Below are 15,307 nucleotides of genomic sequence, written 5' to 3' on the forward strand. Positions count from 1 at the left end.
TACGAAAATGCGTATTTGGGATTTGTGGTATTTGAGTATAAACGCCACCGGAAAAAACCAAAAACATTATGAATTGGTTTTGACATAGGACTATGTCTTTGATTTTTATATAGGGGGGTTACTCTATGAAAAATGTAACGATTTATTAAAAGTTTTCGAACGCATATTACTCAAAATGGTTATTGCGACATATGTTGTGTTATATTGACGTGGGACTACGTCTAACCGGAATATATGTAAAATATTAGGCGTTATCTAAACGCTCTAACTGCCTCTTTCTAATTGGCCCGATTTACGGTTTCCCTAACACAGCCATCAAAACCAAGCAGCCTTGGGGAAATCGTCATTGCAAATACATGAAAGTAGGGGGAGCTTTTGTTCCCACCGAAATGTGTTCCCTAATAGAGATTTCTAAACCAAGGTGCCTGGATGAAATCGGCATTTCACATTCATGCAAGTCGGAGGTATTTTTGTTCCAACTGAAATGAGTTTGGGTTGGGGACTTCTAATCCATGGTTCTTGGGGAAATTGGCATTGAAGATACATGTAAGTCGGAGGTATTTTTGTTCCGACTGAAATGTGTTTCCCTAACACAGACTTCAAATCCATGGAGCGTGGGGAAATCGACATTGCGAATTTATACAAGTCGGGGGTATTTTAATTCTGATTGAAATGTGTTCCCCTAACACAGACTTCAAAACTAAGGTTTCTGGGGAAATCGACTCTGCAAATAAATGCAAACAGCGAGTATTTTTATCCTCGCTTGCCTTTATGTAGACTGGAATATGTCTGTCCTAACACGATCTTTTAAACTTACGAACCTGAGAAAATCGTACAGACACTAGAAGCTAGTTTCAAGCGAAATCCTGGATTGAAAAGTACGTACAATTGAAAGATGTTAAATTCAGAAAGAAATGTAAAATAAAGTAATCGTTTGATAATCCTTCCGTACATATATTTTGTCCTAGGCATCATACCAAACGTGAAAGGTCTGACATTAAATTTACTTGTAACGAAGATCTTAATCCATCACAATGCATAAATTGACCTTACATGGCATTATGCAATCTGTTTAGTCACAAAGCAATTATATTGAATTCAATTGAATTTGGAAACTGTTTCATTCAACCAAGAATTTAGCCAATACAAACGAATGATTGCTAAGCTAAGGTAGTTCCACGTCAACCTTGCGGTTATATCATAGATATAACCCACCCATTTATTTTTATATATCATCAGACAGGAAATTTATCCAGATTTTTTTTTTACTTGAAACAAGAACAGTGAATATAGTAAAAAAGTTAACAATTTGATAATTTAATTGGGTATGTTTTCTTTCGATTGCACTATCCACTCACTTCCTCCCGACGCAACGAGCAATCTTTTTGCCTAAATTCGGGCGTTAGCTCATAATGTGAGTTGATGCGTTGAATGAATTATTCTCCATTTATCGATAATAGGCATTAATTCTATATTATATTGTATGTTGCCCAATCAATTTGTGCTCAATTCATGTTTTTATCGTGTATGTCGCACTACTAACAATTTGTGTAATTGTGGTCCAGGATGTCTCGATATTATGAGTATGTTGTTTGGTTATGCAAAAATGCAATAAATGAATTTAAATTACTGCTGATTTAGAAGATCGAAAGGCTATACACACGTAAATCAGATTATGATAGCTTGAGTAGTCGCGAACTTACAGGGCTATAAAGTTATTACAAACAATGTTCCGGACAACATGGTAACGAAGGAGATAATGCTATTTTTATCTATAATATATTTTTGTAGTCATAGATTGATTTGACTCATGCTTATATTCATATAGGTCTTAACTATTTAGACTTGTGTTTAAAAATGATACATGATGACTATTTGTCTTCTTCTGCATGCTTGAATAAACAGATGAAAAGGGTATTAATGGTTTTAATGGTATTTTTGTGTACATTTTTGAACAGAATGCGGTACCGAATTCTACCACGTTATGTCATCTAACCCGTTTAAAGGATACAAGTACATACAGGAAACGGTTTTTCTAGGGCATCCATTTGATGTATCAAAAGAGAAAAAAATACAGATTTTGAACAATGAAAAACTCAATTTAAATGCAATTACTACACACAATCACAGTCCTATGTCAAGATCCCGTCCGTGCCCCTAGGCTCAGACCCATCAACTTTTTCTTAATTAAATTTATTCTGAGGTCAACGTAATGGGGACGTAGGCTACGAAGAAACGACCATTTTCGCATTTTTTTATGGATGGTCGGATCAGGTATGCTTGTTATATGCTTTAACCCGGTTGGCGGAAGCGGCAGCTAACTGATATCGACGTAAGGAGGAGTCTATTTTTAATTGGTGTCAGTTTAAAAATCGAATCATTGTTGCTTTCCCCGAAACATATGATGAGGCCGTTATCCACCTTGAATTGTAAGCTGTGAAGTTGGAACGAGGAGAATCCTACGAGGCATCACCGTATTCTGTCCTCCAACAACAAATCTTGTGTAATTAAACTGTCGTGAATCAATTGTCAGCGTGTGAGTCATTCACCGGGTGTTTGCAGGTGTTGAGAAACCGTGCACTAGCCAGTTCAGCAGATGGCAGATGTCACAAAACCAGATGGGATGGGGCAATCTGATACGAATACAATCTTCGATGGAGTCAATTCGGACAGCCAACTGACAGTCAACCAATCGTCACAGTAACAGATACCCAAAAAAACAAGAAAAACTGAAATAAACAACCTGCGTCCAACTAGCACCTTCGAAAAAATTGCCAAACATCAAATGCAAAAGTTTATCAAGACATCCAACCTGTTAATTCCGTATCGATCAGGTCTTAGAGCTTGATATAGTACAACATCAGCTTTGTTGAAGGTTCTTGATGACATGAATGAATTTGCGAACAAGAGAGTCACAGCCTATTGAAAAAACTCTCAGATCAGTACAGTTTTTTTCCCAGGAAACAGTTTACCTTATTGGGTCATATCTTTGTCAGCGCACTCAAGTAGTTGAATCTTAAAGAATTCTATCTAATTCGGTCTACATAATGTCAAGTGTACCACAAAGGTCAGGGCCTTTACTTTTCTCACTTTACAAAAAAGATGTAAGAAATCGAAAGAATTATGCAATTCAATTCCAATATCGTAAACGATCGAAAGAAGGACAGGAGGAAAACGTTATATGATAAGAGCGAACCGTGTGTACGCTCCTAAAATAACAATCTCACCTATCGGTAGCGGGTGCAATAAAATAACGAAAAAGAAAGGGACCAAAAAGATCGCACACATCTCCTATCGCGCTTAGCCCTTATGGCGGGTTTACATTAGGGAGATCTATAGCTATAGATGGATTTATTCACCAGAAAACAGATGTTAATGGGTGAGAATATACACTTTTTTTTTATCCAAAATATATATTTTTATTAAGGCTCATATGGCGTCAACCTGACGGGGCCGGGAGTTCAATATTTCGACAATGTTTGCCTTATAACTATGTAAGTAATATGTAACCGATTACTCGCGGTTGGCTCGAGGTTAGTATTACAAGTGTTTTCGCAATTGTAATGTTGCTGTCTCCAATGCTCTGTACCTGTGCCCGACACGGGATACTTCCTATTGGGATGCAGCTGACCATTAATCAGCAACGTCAACGAGGAATCCAGGATAGAATGGTCACTAGCCGGCGCAAACATCAGCTAGTGTAGAGTTGTCATGAGCGGTACAACCTTTGGCTCTTGTTGAATGATCAGTGGACTGCACAACCTTTGGCCCGTGTATCTGTAAAGAGTGTGTGTATGTATTGCCGCGACTAAGTAAAAGTTTATAGATCGGATAGGAGGGATATGAAACAGGGACACAACGAAGGTAACATCATTATTGTCGTGTTAGCCATCGCTCCAATCACTTAGATTGTTTGCTGCGAGCCCAATGCGATAAAGATGCACGTTTAGGTTGTAGTGATTGGACATAAGCCGAGATATCACGCGAATGAAATCACGACCTACATTCAATCCCTTAAACCAAGCTTTCGTCGAAACCTTAGGGATAATCGTGTGTAACCAGCGACCGAACTCATCTTCACTCCACATGCGCTGCTAACTAACGAGTGTGTCCTGACGAGGAATGTGAAAAAATTCGTTATAAGCAATTTGCCTTTCAAAAAGTGTGCCTTCTGAAGCGCCCACCTTAGCTAGCGAGTCCGCTTTCTCATTCCCCGGAATCGAGCAATGAGAGGGAACCCATGCTAAGGTAATCTTGAATAATTTTTCGACCAAACACTCAATAGATGTCTTATTCTTGTTAGGAAATAAGATGAGCGTTTATCAACTTTCATTGAGCGGATTGCCTCTATTGAGCTGAGATTGTCTGAAAAAATAAAATAATGGTCGATGGGCTGATGATTAGCCGGCGCAATTCTATCCTGGATTCCTCGAGTCGAGAAAGACGCACCACGCTAGATATGGGGTACAGACTAGGGGGGCGTTGCTGATTAATGGTCAGTTGCATCCCTATAGGAAGTATCCCGTGTCGGGCACACGTACAGAGCATCGAAGACTGCAACATACTAATTATGAGAACACTTGTAATACTAACCTCGAGCCAACCGCGAGTAATCGGTTACATATTACTAACATAGTTGTAAGCAAACATTGTCGAAATACTGAACTCCCGGCCCCGTTAGGCTGACGCCATATGAGCCTTAATAAAAATATATATTTTGGATAAAAAAAAAATCACTAAAGTTGGATGCAGTTCCACTTCAAATGAATAAGTTCACCGAAAGTATGAATATTCTCATTATATAAGTTCGCGCTAGTGTAAACGGTTGATGCGATTTCTATAAATCTCATCATATTTCTTCACACGAATATATCACTAGTCTAAACCCACCCTTAGAATGCAGTATGAGTGAAAGATAAGCTTTAGCCAGGAGTTGCATGTGGTGAAATACAGATAAGCGATAGAAATACAGATAAGCGATAGGTAAAGGACATATATGCAAAGGAGTATCAAGGTTTATAGTTTTCTCTTTCTTTCACACGTTAGATTGAAATTTAGGCTAGAATTAGGATAGGATAAAAATTGTATAAAAACCCAAGGTTCTCTGAATTAAGTAAGTCTTTGGAATCGTGTCGTACGATTAAATCCGAAATTTCTTATTGAATCGACTGACGAGAGTTCTTCTGATTCAAGTTCAGATTCAGATTCAAGTCCGCAGCAATAGTTGTATAATTTACGCTCGGAGTTTGCGTATTGGGCATCTTTTACAAAAGAATTAATTGCTGGGAGCAGCAATAGATGAAATTGAAGGGAAAACCAACTCGAATGCAAATTTTAGGTCAGTTTAGTACAACGAAAAAGTTGTTTGAAAAGGACTACACCAGAAAAACCTTTAGTGAGTTTCGAAGCAGATATTCATTTCAAAGAGAACAAAGATCTTCACCGCAGCGTCTCAGCGCCTTCGAGAGAAGCGAACTGGATAAAATTGTTGCCGATTTACTTATCAGATTCCCTCTATACTTCACGGGTAGTACTCACACGAAAAAGTAATAATACATTCCGAATGTACGTGAGCTATAAACTTTTAAATAAAATAGTTGAAAGGAATCATTTCTCTATGCCAGTAATTGAGGATCAAGTTGCCAAATTTCAGGGAAAACGGTATATTGCTTCACTCGACATTAATAATGGGTTCTACCACGTTAGCCTGACAGAAGAGACGAAGGAGTTGACTTCATTTGTTACTGATAATGGACAATACGAGTTTAATCGTTTACCTTTTGAATACGCAAATTCCCCAGCCGTTTCACGAAAGTGTTAAATCCGTTAACTAAAGATGGATAAGTGATAGTAATTGTAATATTTATTGATGACATGCCCATCGCGTCCGATACGTTACAAGTATATTTCGAATCGTTTAGAGATGTACTCGAGACGCTTATGGATAACCATTTGGAATTACAATTTGCGAAGTGCCATTTCGTAAAAACTAGTATCGAATATTTGGGCTACGTCGTGCAATGTAATTCCAGTAACAATGCAATCCCAGTAACAGACATGTTGAATCCATCCGAAATTTTCTAGTACGAACCAATCGAAATAGTCTGCAATTGTTCCTGGGATTAGTAAATTATTTCAGTAAATTTTATCCAGGGTTTTAACGTATAAGCAGGTCAACTTTACGAACTCATTTTCTTCAGTTTGAAATGACCGCTGACTACATCCAGTTCATGGAATGTTTGTAAAACGTTTTGATCTCTAAGCCTGTTTTGCGCATATATTCAAAATCTGAACTCGTTCTATCAATTTTATGTGGACTACGTGGAATGGAGCCCAGATTTGTACCCCGAACTCTAACACACTACGCACCAATGAGCAGTACAGCGTTTTTAGACAATATACATCATCGAAGAACTTCGTGTTTTGCTTCTAGAAACCTAGCATGGAATATGCTTTCGCAGTGACTGAAGCGATGTGTTCCGTAAACCCTAATTTACTGTCTACGAGAATCCCCAGATTCTTCACGGTACACGTACGCTTCAAACTCGTTGTTGCCATTTTGTAGTCGAAGACAATCGGCGTTTTTGAGCGACTGAATGAGATCACGCAGTATGTGCTGATATTGACTTCCATTCCGTTCAAACTGCACCATTCCAGAATCATGTCGACGTCCGATTGCAGCGCACAACACTCTACCAGCGTTTGAACTGCTCGATAAAACTTGAGATTGTCTGCATACAACGATTTACAAATGACGTTGGTGAACAGAACGAAGAGCAAGGGCCCCAAGACACTGCCTTGAGGTACTCCGGAATGTATCGGGAACGAGGTGGATAATACATCACCAATTTTCACTGAGGAACTGCGCCCAGTAAAGTAAGACAGGATCCACCGTGTCAGCCACTCTGGAAGTCCTATTCTCCTGAACTTTTCAACAGCTAGTATGTGAGGCACTTTGTCGAAAGCTTTGGCGAAGTCAACATATACAGCGTCGACTTGCTGCCGCTTTCCATTTTGTCCACCAAAGTCGATACGAAGCCTAACAAGTTGGTTGTAGTCGAGCTTTTTTCAGAAAATCCATGTTGGTCGGCAGAGATTACGCATTTCGTAGCCTGATAGAGCACATCGTGTACCATTCCTTCGAAGATCTTCGGCAAACAGCTAAGAATGGAGATCCCACGATAGTTTCCTACATCGTTAAGCGACCCAGACTTATGGATTTGCGTGATTGAGGCGGATTTCCAGGAAGTGGGAAAACATTTCTCACTAAGAGAACGGTTGAACAGTATGCTTGCTGGAGAAGCAAGAGAGCTCGCACACTGTTTGGTGAAAAATGGCGGTAATTAATCTGGCCCATGTTTTTTTATCCGTTGATAGATTGCAGCTTGACTGGACTTCGCGTGTTGAAAAATTCCGTTATCAATAAGTTTTACAATCATATGGGTCACTTTGGAGTAGATAAAGTGTGTGAATAGTCAGACGAGCATACTGGTTTCCAAAAATGAAATAAGCGATTCGATGGAAATCTATTTGAAGTGGAGAAGCCTCGTGTGCCATTTAAAGTGCTGCATAAAGACCATCTTGGACCATTGGAACGGAGTTAAGGAAAAAAATGAACACATATTCCCGGTCGTTTACCAAATTTATAAAGCTTTATCCTACCAAGACTACGAACGCAAAAGAAGTGATGAAATCGTTAAAGGGTTATTATGATCAGGCAAATGTTGGGATACAGTGCTATCTGATGTAGAGATTTTGTTTAACAACATAGTGAATCGTTCGACTGGAAAAAGTCCCGTATTACTGATGTTCGGTGCAGATAAAAAATTATAATGGGTTGTATCTAGAACACGACCGCAGTTTTCGACGGAGAACTACGGAATTATATTATTCAATCCACTTGTTTATTACTTCGAATATTATTTTAGAATGCATTTTTTTTGTAATATTAGCTATTTAATTTTTTACTACTTCAGTAGACTCGAAAGAGTCGAGTAGAGACGAAAGATATCAGCACTTCTCGTTTATTTGGTTCAACTCGCATCAGACTTTCTCCTCCCCACTCAGATATCGATCACAAACTATGAACCCTCGCAACATGTAACAGTAAGGTTACCCTGCTGGAATTTGAAAGCATACTTTCATGATATATACATTTATTTAAATAAATACAGTGTATATCTGTATTCTAAAATTCTCATGTTATGCTAGCTCACTCGTTTACGCCTCTAGCCCTGAGTAGGGCCCTTGTGGAAAGAAACTCTATTCCATACTCCTCCTTCACCCGACAAGAAAACAATCCTCTCCCGCTCGACGCCCTGCGGCAACCATGTTGTTTCGATGACCACCGAACGAGGAGTGGTGTGGCTTCAAATCGCGGATGGCTGATTTATACCAAATAGGTTGAAAATGGGCAGAAACGAATGTTTTAGTTGCTCTGTTCGGGAATACACACAAATCGGCAGAACAAATGTATGGGAAAATGAGAATGCTTCCAGTTTTCATTAAATTAAACTGTGTAGGCATTAGTGGATTGTACTGTATAGTATATCGAACGAATCTTAGAGAATTTCCGATTCTATTGGTGTGCAAAGTATCAGAATTTGTTCTCTGTGAAAATAGTTATTAACGTTAACTTTATTTCACAAAAACGTGACCTGTTTTCTGACTTGGCACCCTTCCTGAAGAAGATGAGTATTAGTATTGATTTGTACAGAAGGTTTCGTAAGCGTAGAAGTATTGGTAGTATTGGTAGCATTGGTAGTAGATGCTAACCCTGAATTGTACACATCCCTGAACGAGTCCTCGACATCAATCACTAACTAACTAAATACTAAGGAATACTAACTAAAATTAAACTGAGTCAATCTTTTCATCTATCAGAGAATCTTGATTGAATGATGACCGTATTAAAACTGCTCAAAAGAGCATAACAGCATGTTAATTTCTTGTAGCATTCTCTCAAATCAAGCGAATGAGTGACATCACCACTTCAGTCGTGTTCGTGAGTTCCCGCGCTATAGTTGGCCGACCTCTTCACACAACATTGACACTCCGCTGCGAGAACCGCGTACCACTCACGGATTCAAAACGGCATGTGCTTTTTGAGCAACAGACGCGATTGCGCACAGAACACGTGCTGAAAGGTACGCGAGCTACAACATTTCCAGCTCCCTTTGCATTTACGCTACAACCACCCACATACGGGCTCCACAAAGTGTATTACACAAAACACAAGAGTTCGCAGAAAGGACTAGCTGCTCGTGACGAACTTGTCCCGCGAAACGCGCTACAAACGCGAAGAGGGTGTGAGGATGTAAGGAAACCGATGCGAAGGGGTGAGAGATTTTCGGTTGTATATAAAACATGATGCGCTCGCTGCTGCTGCTTTGGCGTTATCAATCGGTGGTTCCGTGGGTTATGTTTTACGACGTGTTGGCTAGGGGGAATGAGAGGTTGAGCGCTGCTTATATAGCTATTGCTGCCTGGGAAGTTTGGAAAACTTATACATACGGGACCGGGGCAAACGAAAGCAAAACAAACAATATTTTCACCCTCACCCTCGTGAAAATTTTACGTTGTTGTTCCACCCCAACTCCGCGGCGCAATAAGTGGAATAGGAGAAAACATAGGAACAGGTTCTTCGCGCTGGCGGACGAATACGACGAGGGGCTTCACGCTTACCGTTCGGATGATAAACACCCGCTCCTTGGCGGCAGAATTTCATTCATGGATGTGCGTTTCGAGGATTAGCGGGTCCCTCGTGTGCATGTAGTACCGCATTTACGAGTGTGAATCAGACATACATGCGACCGACCGACCACCATCAATTCCGTTTCGCTCGTAGCGTTTTGTGGTGTGGCGCAGGCGGGGTGAGACTTTTGGTACTATACTATGCCAAACACAGGATGTGCGTCTCCCGTCTCCTTGTGCGCCGGGCAGTAGCAGTAGCAGAAGTCAGGAGTGGTAGTAGTGTAGCAGTTCCAGTTCTGTGCTACGGTCGTAAAAAATAAAATATATATTTTTATTTTAATCGATAATAATAAAGTCCAGCTTTTTCCAAACACACATTTAATTGTCTCTCTGAGTGTTGGTACCCCGGGAGCAGCAGACGAGGGTGCAAAGCTCTCATTCCGAGTGGTGACGACGTCCTGACAGGATGAAGCTATAGTGTGTGCCGTTCCCAGCATTTTCCGTGGCTAGAGAAGAAAAAAGAAGGTGCAAAACGTACAATCTGGTTGGATTTAAAAGGACTACTGCTAATTGCAGCTGAACCAAAAAAAAAGGTACGTGGCCCACCGATGATTATTTCTAGGGCAGCAAAAAAAATCTTCCCCGGAAAAAAGGATCAGCAGAGGAAAGAGGGATTTTGTTTTGAATTTGTGCCCCATGCCCCAGCCCTTCGGGGGAAAAAAGTGAAAGTGATTCTGCTGCGTCTGCCACTGCGACTCCATCCACCATTTTCTCTTTCCTCTAGCGGGTAGCGGGGGTAGTGGTGCCACCACCGCCACCACCAGGCTTTGTTCTATGTGCGCGCCGATGATGACTTCGACGAAACTCCACCACCATCATCTTTGCAGCCATGCATCACTACCCCCGGGCCACTCGTTCAGGGTCTGGGTCCTTTTCAGTACAACAGCGTAATGGGATAATTGCGTGGTTGGCGTATACGCCGTATCCATCCGGTCCTCGGATGAAAATGAATGATGAAATCGAAAGGCAAAAGAGGTTGTAAGAATCGTCATTATCTCTGGAAAATGTGTGTTGATTCCCTAAACTATTTAAATGATAAGGTTTTTTTTTATTAAAAAAGAAATTGAGCTTAATTGTTAGTGCTTCTTCCAATGTTTCGATAATTTAAAATGAAAAAAATGAAATTTTGAACTTTGTGAAACCTACAGCAAAGCTGCTCACACTGCACACACACAACAAGCGTGCCCCGGAAGGATATGAAATGGCGTCGAGGTCGGGGTTGGGCTGTGGGAAAAATATTCAGGTACCTGCATCCTTTCAGCATGCCCCAGCCATTACTCCCACACTCTTTTTTTCACGCTACATCCCATGGAGTGGGTGTCTGGGCTGCGACACCAGAGTTTGGGAATAAACGAATGAACGAGCAGCAACAAAAATGCAAAGAAAAATCTTGAATGAAGTATATATTTAGAACCTTCTTTCGTGGGTTGGGCGGATGGGGAAGAAAATTCGGACGCGAGAAACATTTTACTATAGACCTTCTCGGAAGCAGCATTCATTCAACACAAGATGAAGGCTTTCGAGAAAAACAGTTCGTGTTACAAAAAATTTTACTTCCCTGGAACTGACTGCTAATGGCAAAAATTTATACTTCCAGCTTCGAAGATGAATTTCTCACCATTCGGGACGCATTTTCCCGGGGCTATTCCGGGAATTCATCAGTTTGCTAGCAGTGGTTTAGTCACCAGTGTGCCATCGTCATCACACGATAGCAACAACCGATATCACACCATCAATTCAAACGTGAACATGGCTCATTTCAACCAATCTCACGCGCCGATTCTTGGAAAATTCCGCCCAGAGGACGCACCCAACCTGGTTAACTCGAATAAATATAACGGTCACAATAGTGTCAGCTCTGCGTCAGCCACAACTACTAGTGGACAATATTCCATACCGTACAGCCAACACTCGGACGTAAATGACCATAAACAGCGCAACATGTACCCTCAAACTACGATAACCACCTCAACGTCAGCACCAGCTCAATCTTCCCAAGAACTTACTCAGGATATAAGCGCTTTACTACAGCAAGCGGACAGCAAACGTGTCCTTCAGAATCCCAGTTGGCAATCGCTGGCGCCTGGTGCTTCCGTTGCCGACTATCTTTCGCATCTTCCGGGAACAGCACTTCCACTGTCACTGCATCACTTCCTGAAATACTCGGCTGAGAACATCAAAAAGGAGACGCAGAATCCGCTGTCAACGATCGATATGTCCCAGGCACAGTCTCAGAACATTACCTCAAACAATCAGCATCCGAATGGGATGATTCTGCCTGCATCGCAAACCATTGCGAGCATCTTGGGGCACCAGAATCAATCGGTCCAACAGCAACAACAGCATCACAATCAGCAAGGTGGGTGAATATTGCATCGAATCAAATTCACAAAAGAAAAATAACAAGTTCAAAAATTCCATTTCAGGTCCCGCAACCAGCTCCGGAACGCTCAATGGTGCCAGCACGGGCAATGCAGTCCCCGGGACCGAGAAGAAAAAGAAAAAGAAGAAAAAGAAACCACCGAAGGAGCGCAAGCCACGGCCGAAACCCGGCGAGATTCAGGTGCGGACGGCGCTGGACGGAAGCCCACTGTTCCTGTGTCCCGAGTGTCAGATGGCATATCCGGAGCGGGAGCTGCTGGAGCAGCATCTTATCGGGCACAATCTGGAGCGTAGATTCATTTGCGATATTTGCAACGCCGCCCTCAAGAGGAAGGATCATCTGACGCGCCACAAGCAAAGTCACAACCCCGAGAGACCGTTCGTTTGTACGATTTGTTTGAAGGTCTGTGATTATTCCTGAACGTGACAAATAAATAAACTTTCAAACTTTTGCAGGCCTTCAAACGTAAAGAGCAGTTGACTCTGCACATCGTGATTCATTCCGGCGAGAAGCGACATATCTGCCAGGAGTGTGGAAAAGGTAGCAGCCCTTCGGGCAACGAGCAACGACAAATATCGGACTAATTTTCAACTTTGCTATTCTAGGATTCTACCGCAAGGACCACCTCCGCAAGCACACCCGTTCGCACATCGCTCGCCGACTGAAGGCAGAACTGCAAGCCCAGCAGGGTGGTACGGAAACGGGTGCCGCGGCAGGATCGTCTCGCAGCAATAATAACAATAATCAATCGAATCAAAACCAACAAAACCCAGCTGCCCAGCAACAGCAGGCACCTCCGCAAGCACAACTGCAGCTGCAGCCACAAAGCACAAATCAACCCCAGCAATTGCAGCCTCCCCAGTATCATCCCATCCCACCGTCATCGCAAATGATGTCCTAATGAGAGAAGCGAGGGATAAGAAAAATTAAGACAAAATACATCCATTAGTCATATTATTCTAGGATATTTATAAGGAGAAAGAACAATAAGTGAAATGATCTATATTGTAGCTGTCGTAGGTCAGCTCTGAACCGGAAGAAAAAATTCGGGTATGGTTATCAGGATTGGAGTAGATCCATCTGCTTGCATTTTTGGATAGCCAATTTCAACTAGGCTTAGTATGTTTGTGCAATTTAAATGTTATTTTCTATTTATTTATTACAATATTTGTATTTCTGTTTGTTTACATTCCTTTGTTCCAATCTAGTCAAAATTCTAATCTATGAACGGATCGTGTCGCGGATGGCATCCATAGATTTTTGCATGTGTGCTATTGCTTAGAAGATGTTTCGTATTTTTATTTTGTTATATTAGATTAAATACTATATCTATGGCAAAGTTTATTTAAGACACCCTAAACCTAAGAATACTGATTTTACTTTTAATAGTGCTGTAGAGCAAGCTGTATCAAATCATTAAAATTATACGCAACAATAAATATTTTGATACGATATCTAGTTGTTTTAGAAAGTGGTAGCACCGAAATTGCGAATAAACATCTCTGTGTGAATAATCATTTCTTTCCGCCTCAAGGGAGGGCACTACTCTGGAGGGCATAAAAATAACGGATCTTTGTGATTTGTTTTCGGATGTTGGAATTAAAGTTTGGCGTTGGGACATTTTAGTAATTGATTAAGGTATATGTGAAGATGCTTTTTTTTTAATTTTTGATGCCAATATAGTGACCACAGGGGAACTTGGGTATAACGTACATTTCACTTTCAAAATTGTACGTTGTATCGAAGCATAACAAAGAACTCAGGAACATAGCTTATATTCCTTTTTTGTGTGCTGTTTGGGCGAGGTAAGTAAATAAAGATGGAAAAATTCAGCTAGAAGATGAAGCCAACCTTTCTCATGATGTTTCCCTCTATGCTGTCGATTAAAGCTTGACTCATTTAGAATCCGGAATCATAAAAACAGTTGTATCTCGGGATTGGTTAAAAGTACAAAAATTGTTTTTTATATCAAAATATAGATATTTTTTTGTTCTTCCAGGAAAAAATATTGTGAAAATTCCTTTACAGTTTTGATGAATTTTCGTACTTTTCTTCGGATATCCTCCATCAAAGTTTGAACTCTCTATTGGTCAACTTCAGTGGCCATTTTATTCCACGATCTCTTCATGTCTGCTGCATCCCGAGTCACTTTGGCACCTATTCCTCAAGTCCGCTTCACAATTGCCCAAGATTTTTCGATTGGGCGGAACTGGAGGTCTTTTTCAATGTAATCGATTCCGTACCGATTCAGTGGGTACCACTGAAGCACCCCTCGACTGTAGTGGCAGCTTACCAAATCTAGCCAAAACTTCACCGAACTCTCCCCTATACATTTTCAAGTCTATGACGAAAACCTTGGTTGGAAACCTTGGCTCCCGATCATATGTTCCACTAAGACGCGTCCTCTGATTCATCAGAGCAACACTTGTACGTTCACAAAAAACACTGTGTACACTGTCGATTTAGCCACCCTCAGCGATTTCGTGATTTTTATTGTGGGTGTCCAAAATCAAATTTCTTCTCTCGGCATCCATTCATCTTGGCCAGAAGTCAGATCAGAAATTGAGCATTGAGATCATGCAATTCCTTTTTCAGCAACGAAATTTGACGGCACAAAAGGATGGCGTTATCCAACATGTGGCATATCCTAGATATTCCGCCAAACCAATCTCTACCAGCTAAGCAAGTTTTGAGATTGAACGGATGAGTAAGCTTATTGTTTCAGTCAATCAAACGTCAAACGTGATGTCAAACCATATAAGTGATTTTGCAGGTCGAGAATATAATTGATCATTTCCAGTTCCTGCCGAAGTGAAAAAACTATGTGATTGTTCAGATGCGGCCGACGAATTTTGTATGAAAATCTTAAGTGTTTTTCGAGCATTTTCAAACCCTTTGATGCTTTGTACAAAGAAAATCCGTCCTTGATGACCTTCATTGCTCTTTTTGCTCCTTCTTAAAACGTTGTCTGTCCACTCACTGGTTTACGATCATATACAGGAAAACCTTTTTTTGCGCGATTTTCTGTTCTCGTACGGTTTTTTGTGCGATTTTTTTTTGTGTGCAGTAAAGGGTGTGTCACATCAAATTGCATCACGGAAAAAACGCTGTAGAAATTCGCCCAGTAGACCGATCCTTTTGAAAATTTTAGACAGTAAAATAAAAACTATT

At 40.9% G+C, this 15,307-nt stretch overlaps 1 protein-coding gene across 2 annotated transcripts; it reads left to right on the forward strand.

Annotated features, from left to right (window-relative positions):
- Window positions 1-9,785: 9,785 nt before the first annotated feature.
- Window positions 9,786-13,563, forward strand: LOC129768054 (zinc finger protein 467). 2 transcript variants are annotated; one of them, XM_055769433.1, is made up of 6 exons: window positions 9,786-10,286; window positions 10,902-11,284; window positions 11,351-12,112; window positions 12,180-12,538; window positions 12,592-12,676; window positions 12,742-13,563. In XM_055769433.1, exons 2-6 carry the CDS (start codon window positions 11,263-11,265, stop codon window positions 13,035-13,037), a joined length of 1,524 nt encoding a protein of 507 aa, XP_055625408.1. In that variant the 5' UTR covers window positions 9,786-10,286; window positions 10,902-11,262; the 3' UTR covers window positions 13,038-13,563. The 2 variants fall into 2 exon arrangements, with proteins under 2 accessions (XP_055625408.1, XP_055625409.1); XM_055769434.1 differs by lacking the exon at window positions 10,902-11,284 and having other exon boundaries at window positions 9,787-10,286.
- The last annotated feature ends 1,744 nt before the right edge of the window (window positions 13,564-15,307 follow it).

The sequence above is a fragment of the Toxorhynchites rutilus genome, chromosome 2, assembly GCF_029784135.1.
Source record: "Toxorhynchites rutilus septentrionalis strain SRP chromosome 2, ASM2978413v1, whole genome shotgun sequence".
NCBI classification, from domain to species: Eukaryota; Metazoa; Arthropoda; class Insecta; order Diptera; family Culicidae; genus Toxorhynchites; species Toxorhynchites rutilus.

Excerpts from the sequence above, each read along its gene's own strand:
- LOC129768054 (XM_055769433.1), top strand. The coding sequence starts at position 11,263 with ATGAAGGCTTTCGAGAAAAACA. Across the intron at positions 11,285-11,350 it reads GAAGGCTTTCGAGAAAAACA|CTTCGAAGATGAATTTCTCA; the intron begins GTTCGTGTTACA and ends TTATACTTCCAG. Across the intron at positions 12,539-12,591 it reads TTTGTACGATTTGTTTGAAG|GCCTTCAAACGTAAAGAGCA; the intron begins GTCTGTGATTAT and ends AAACTTTTGCAG.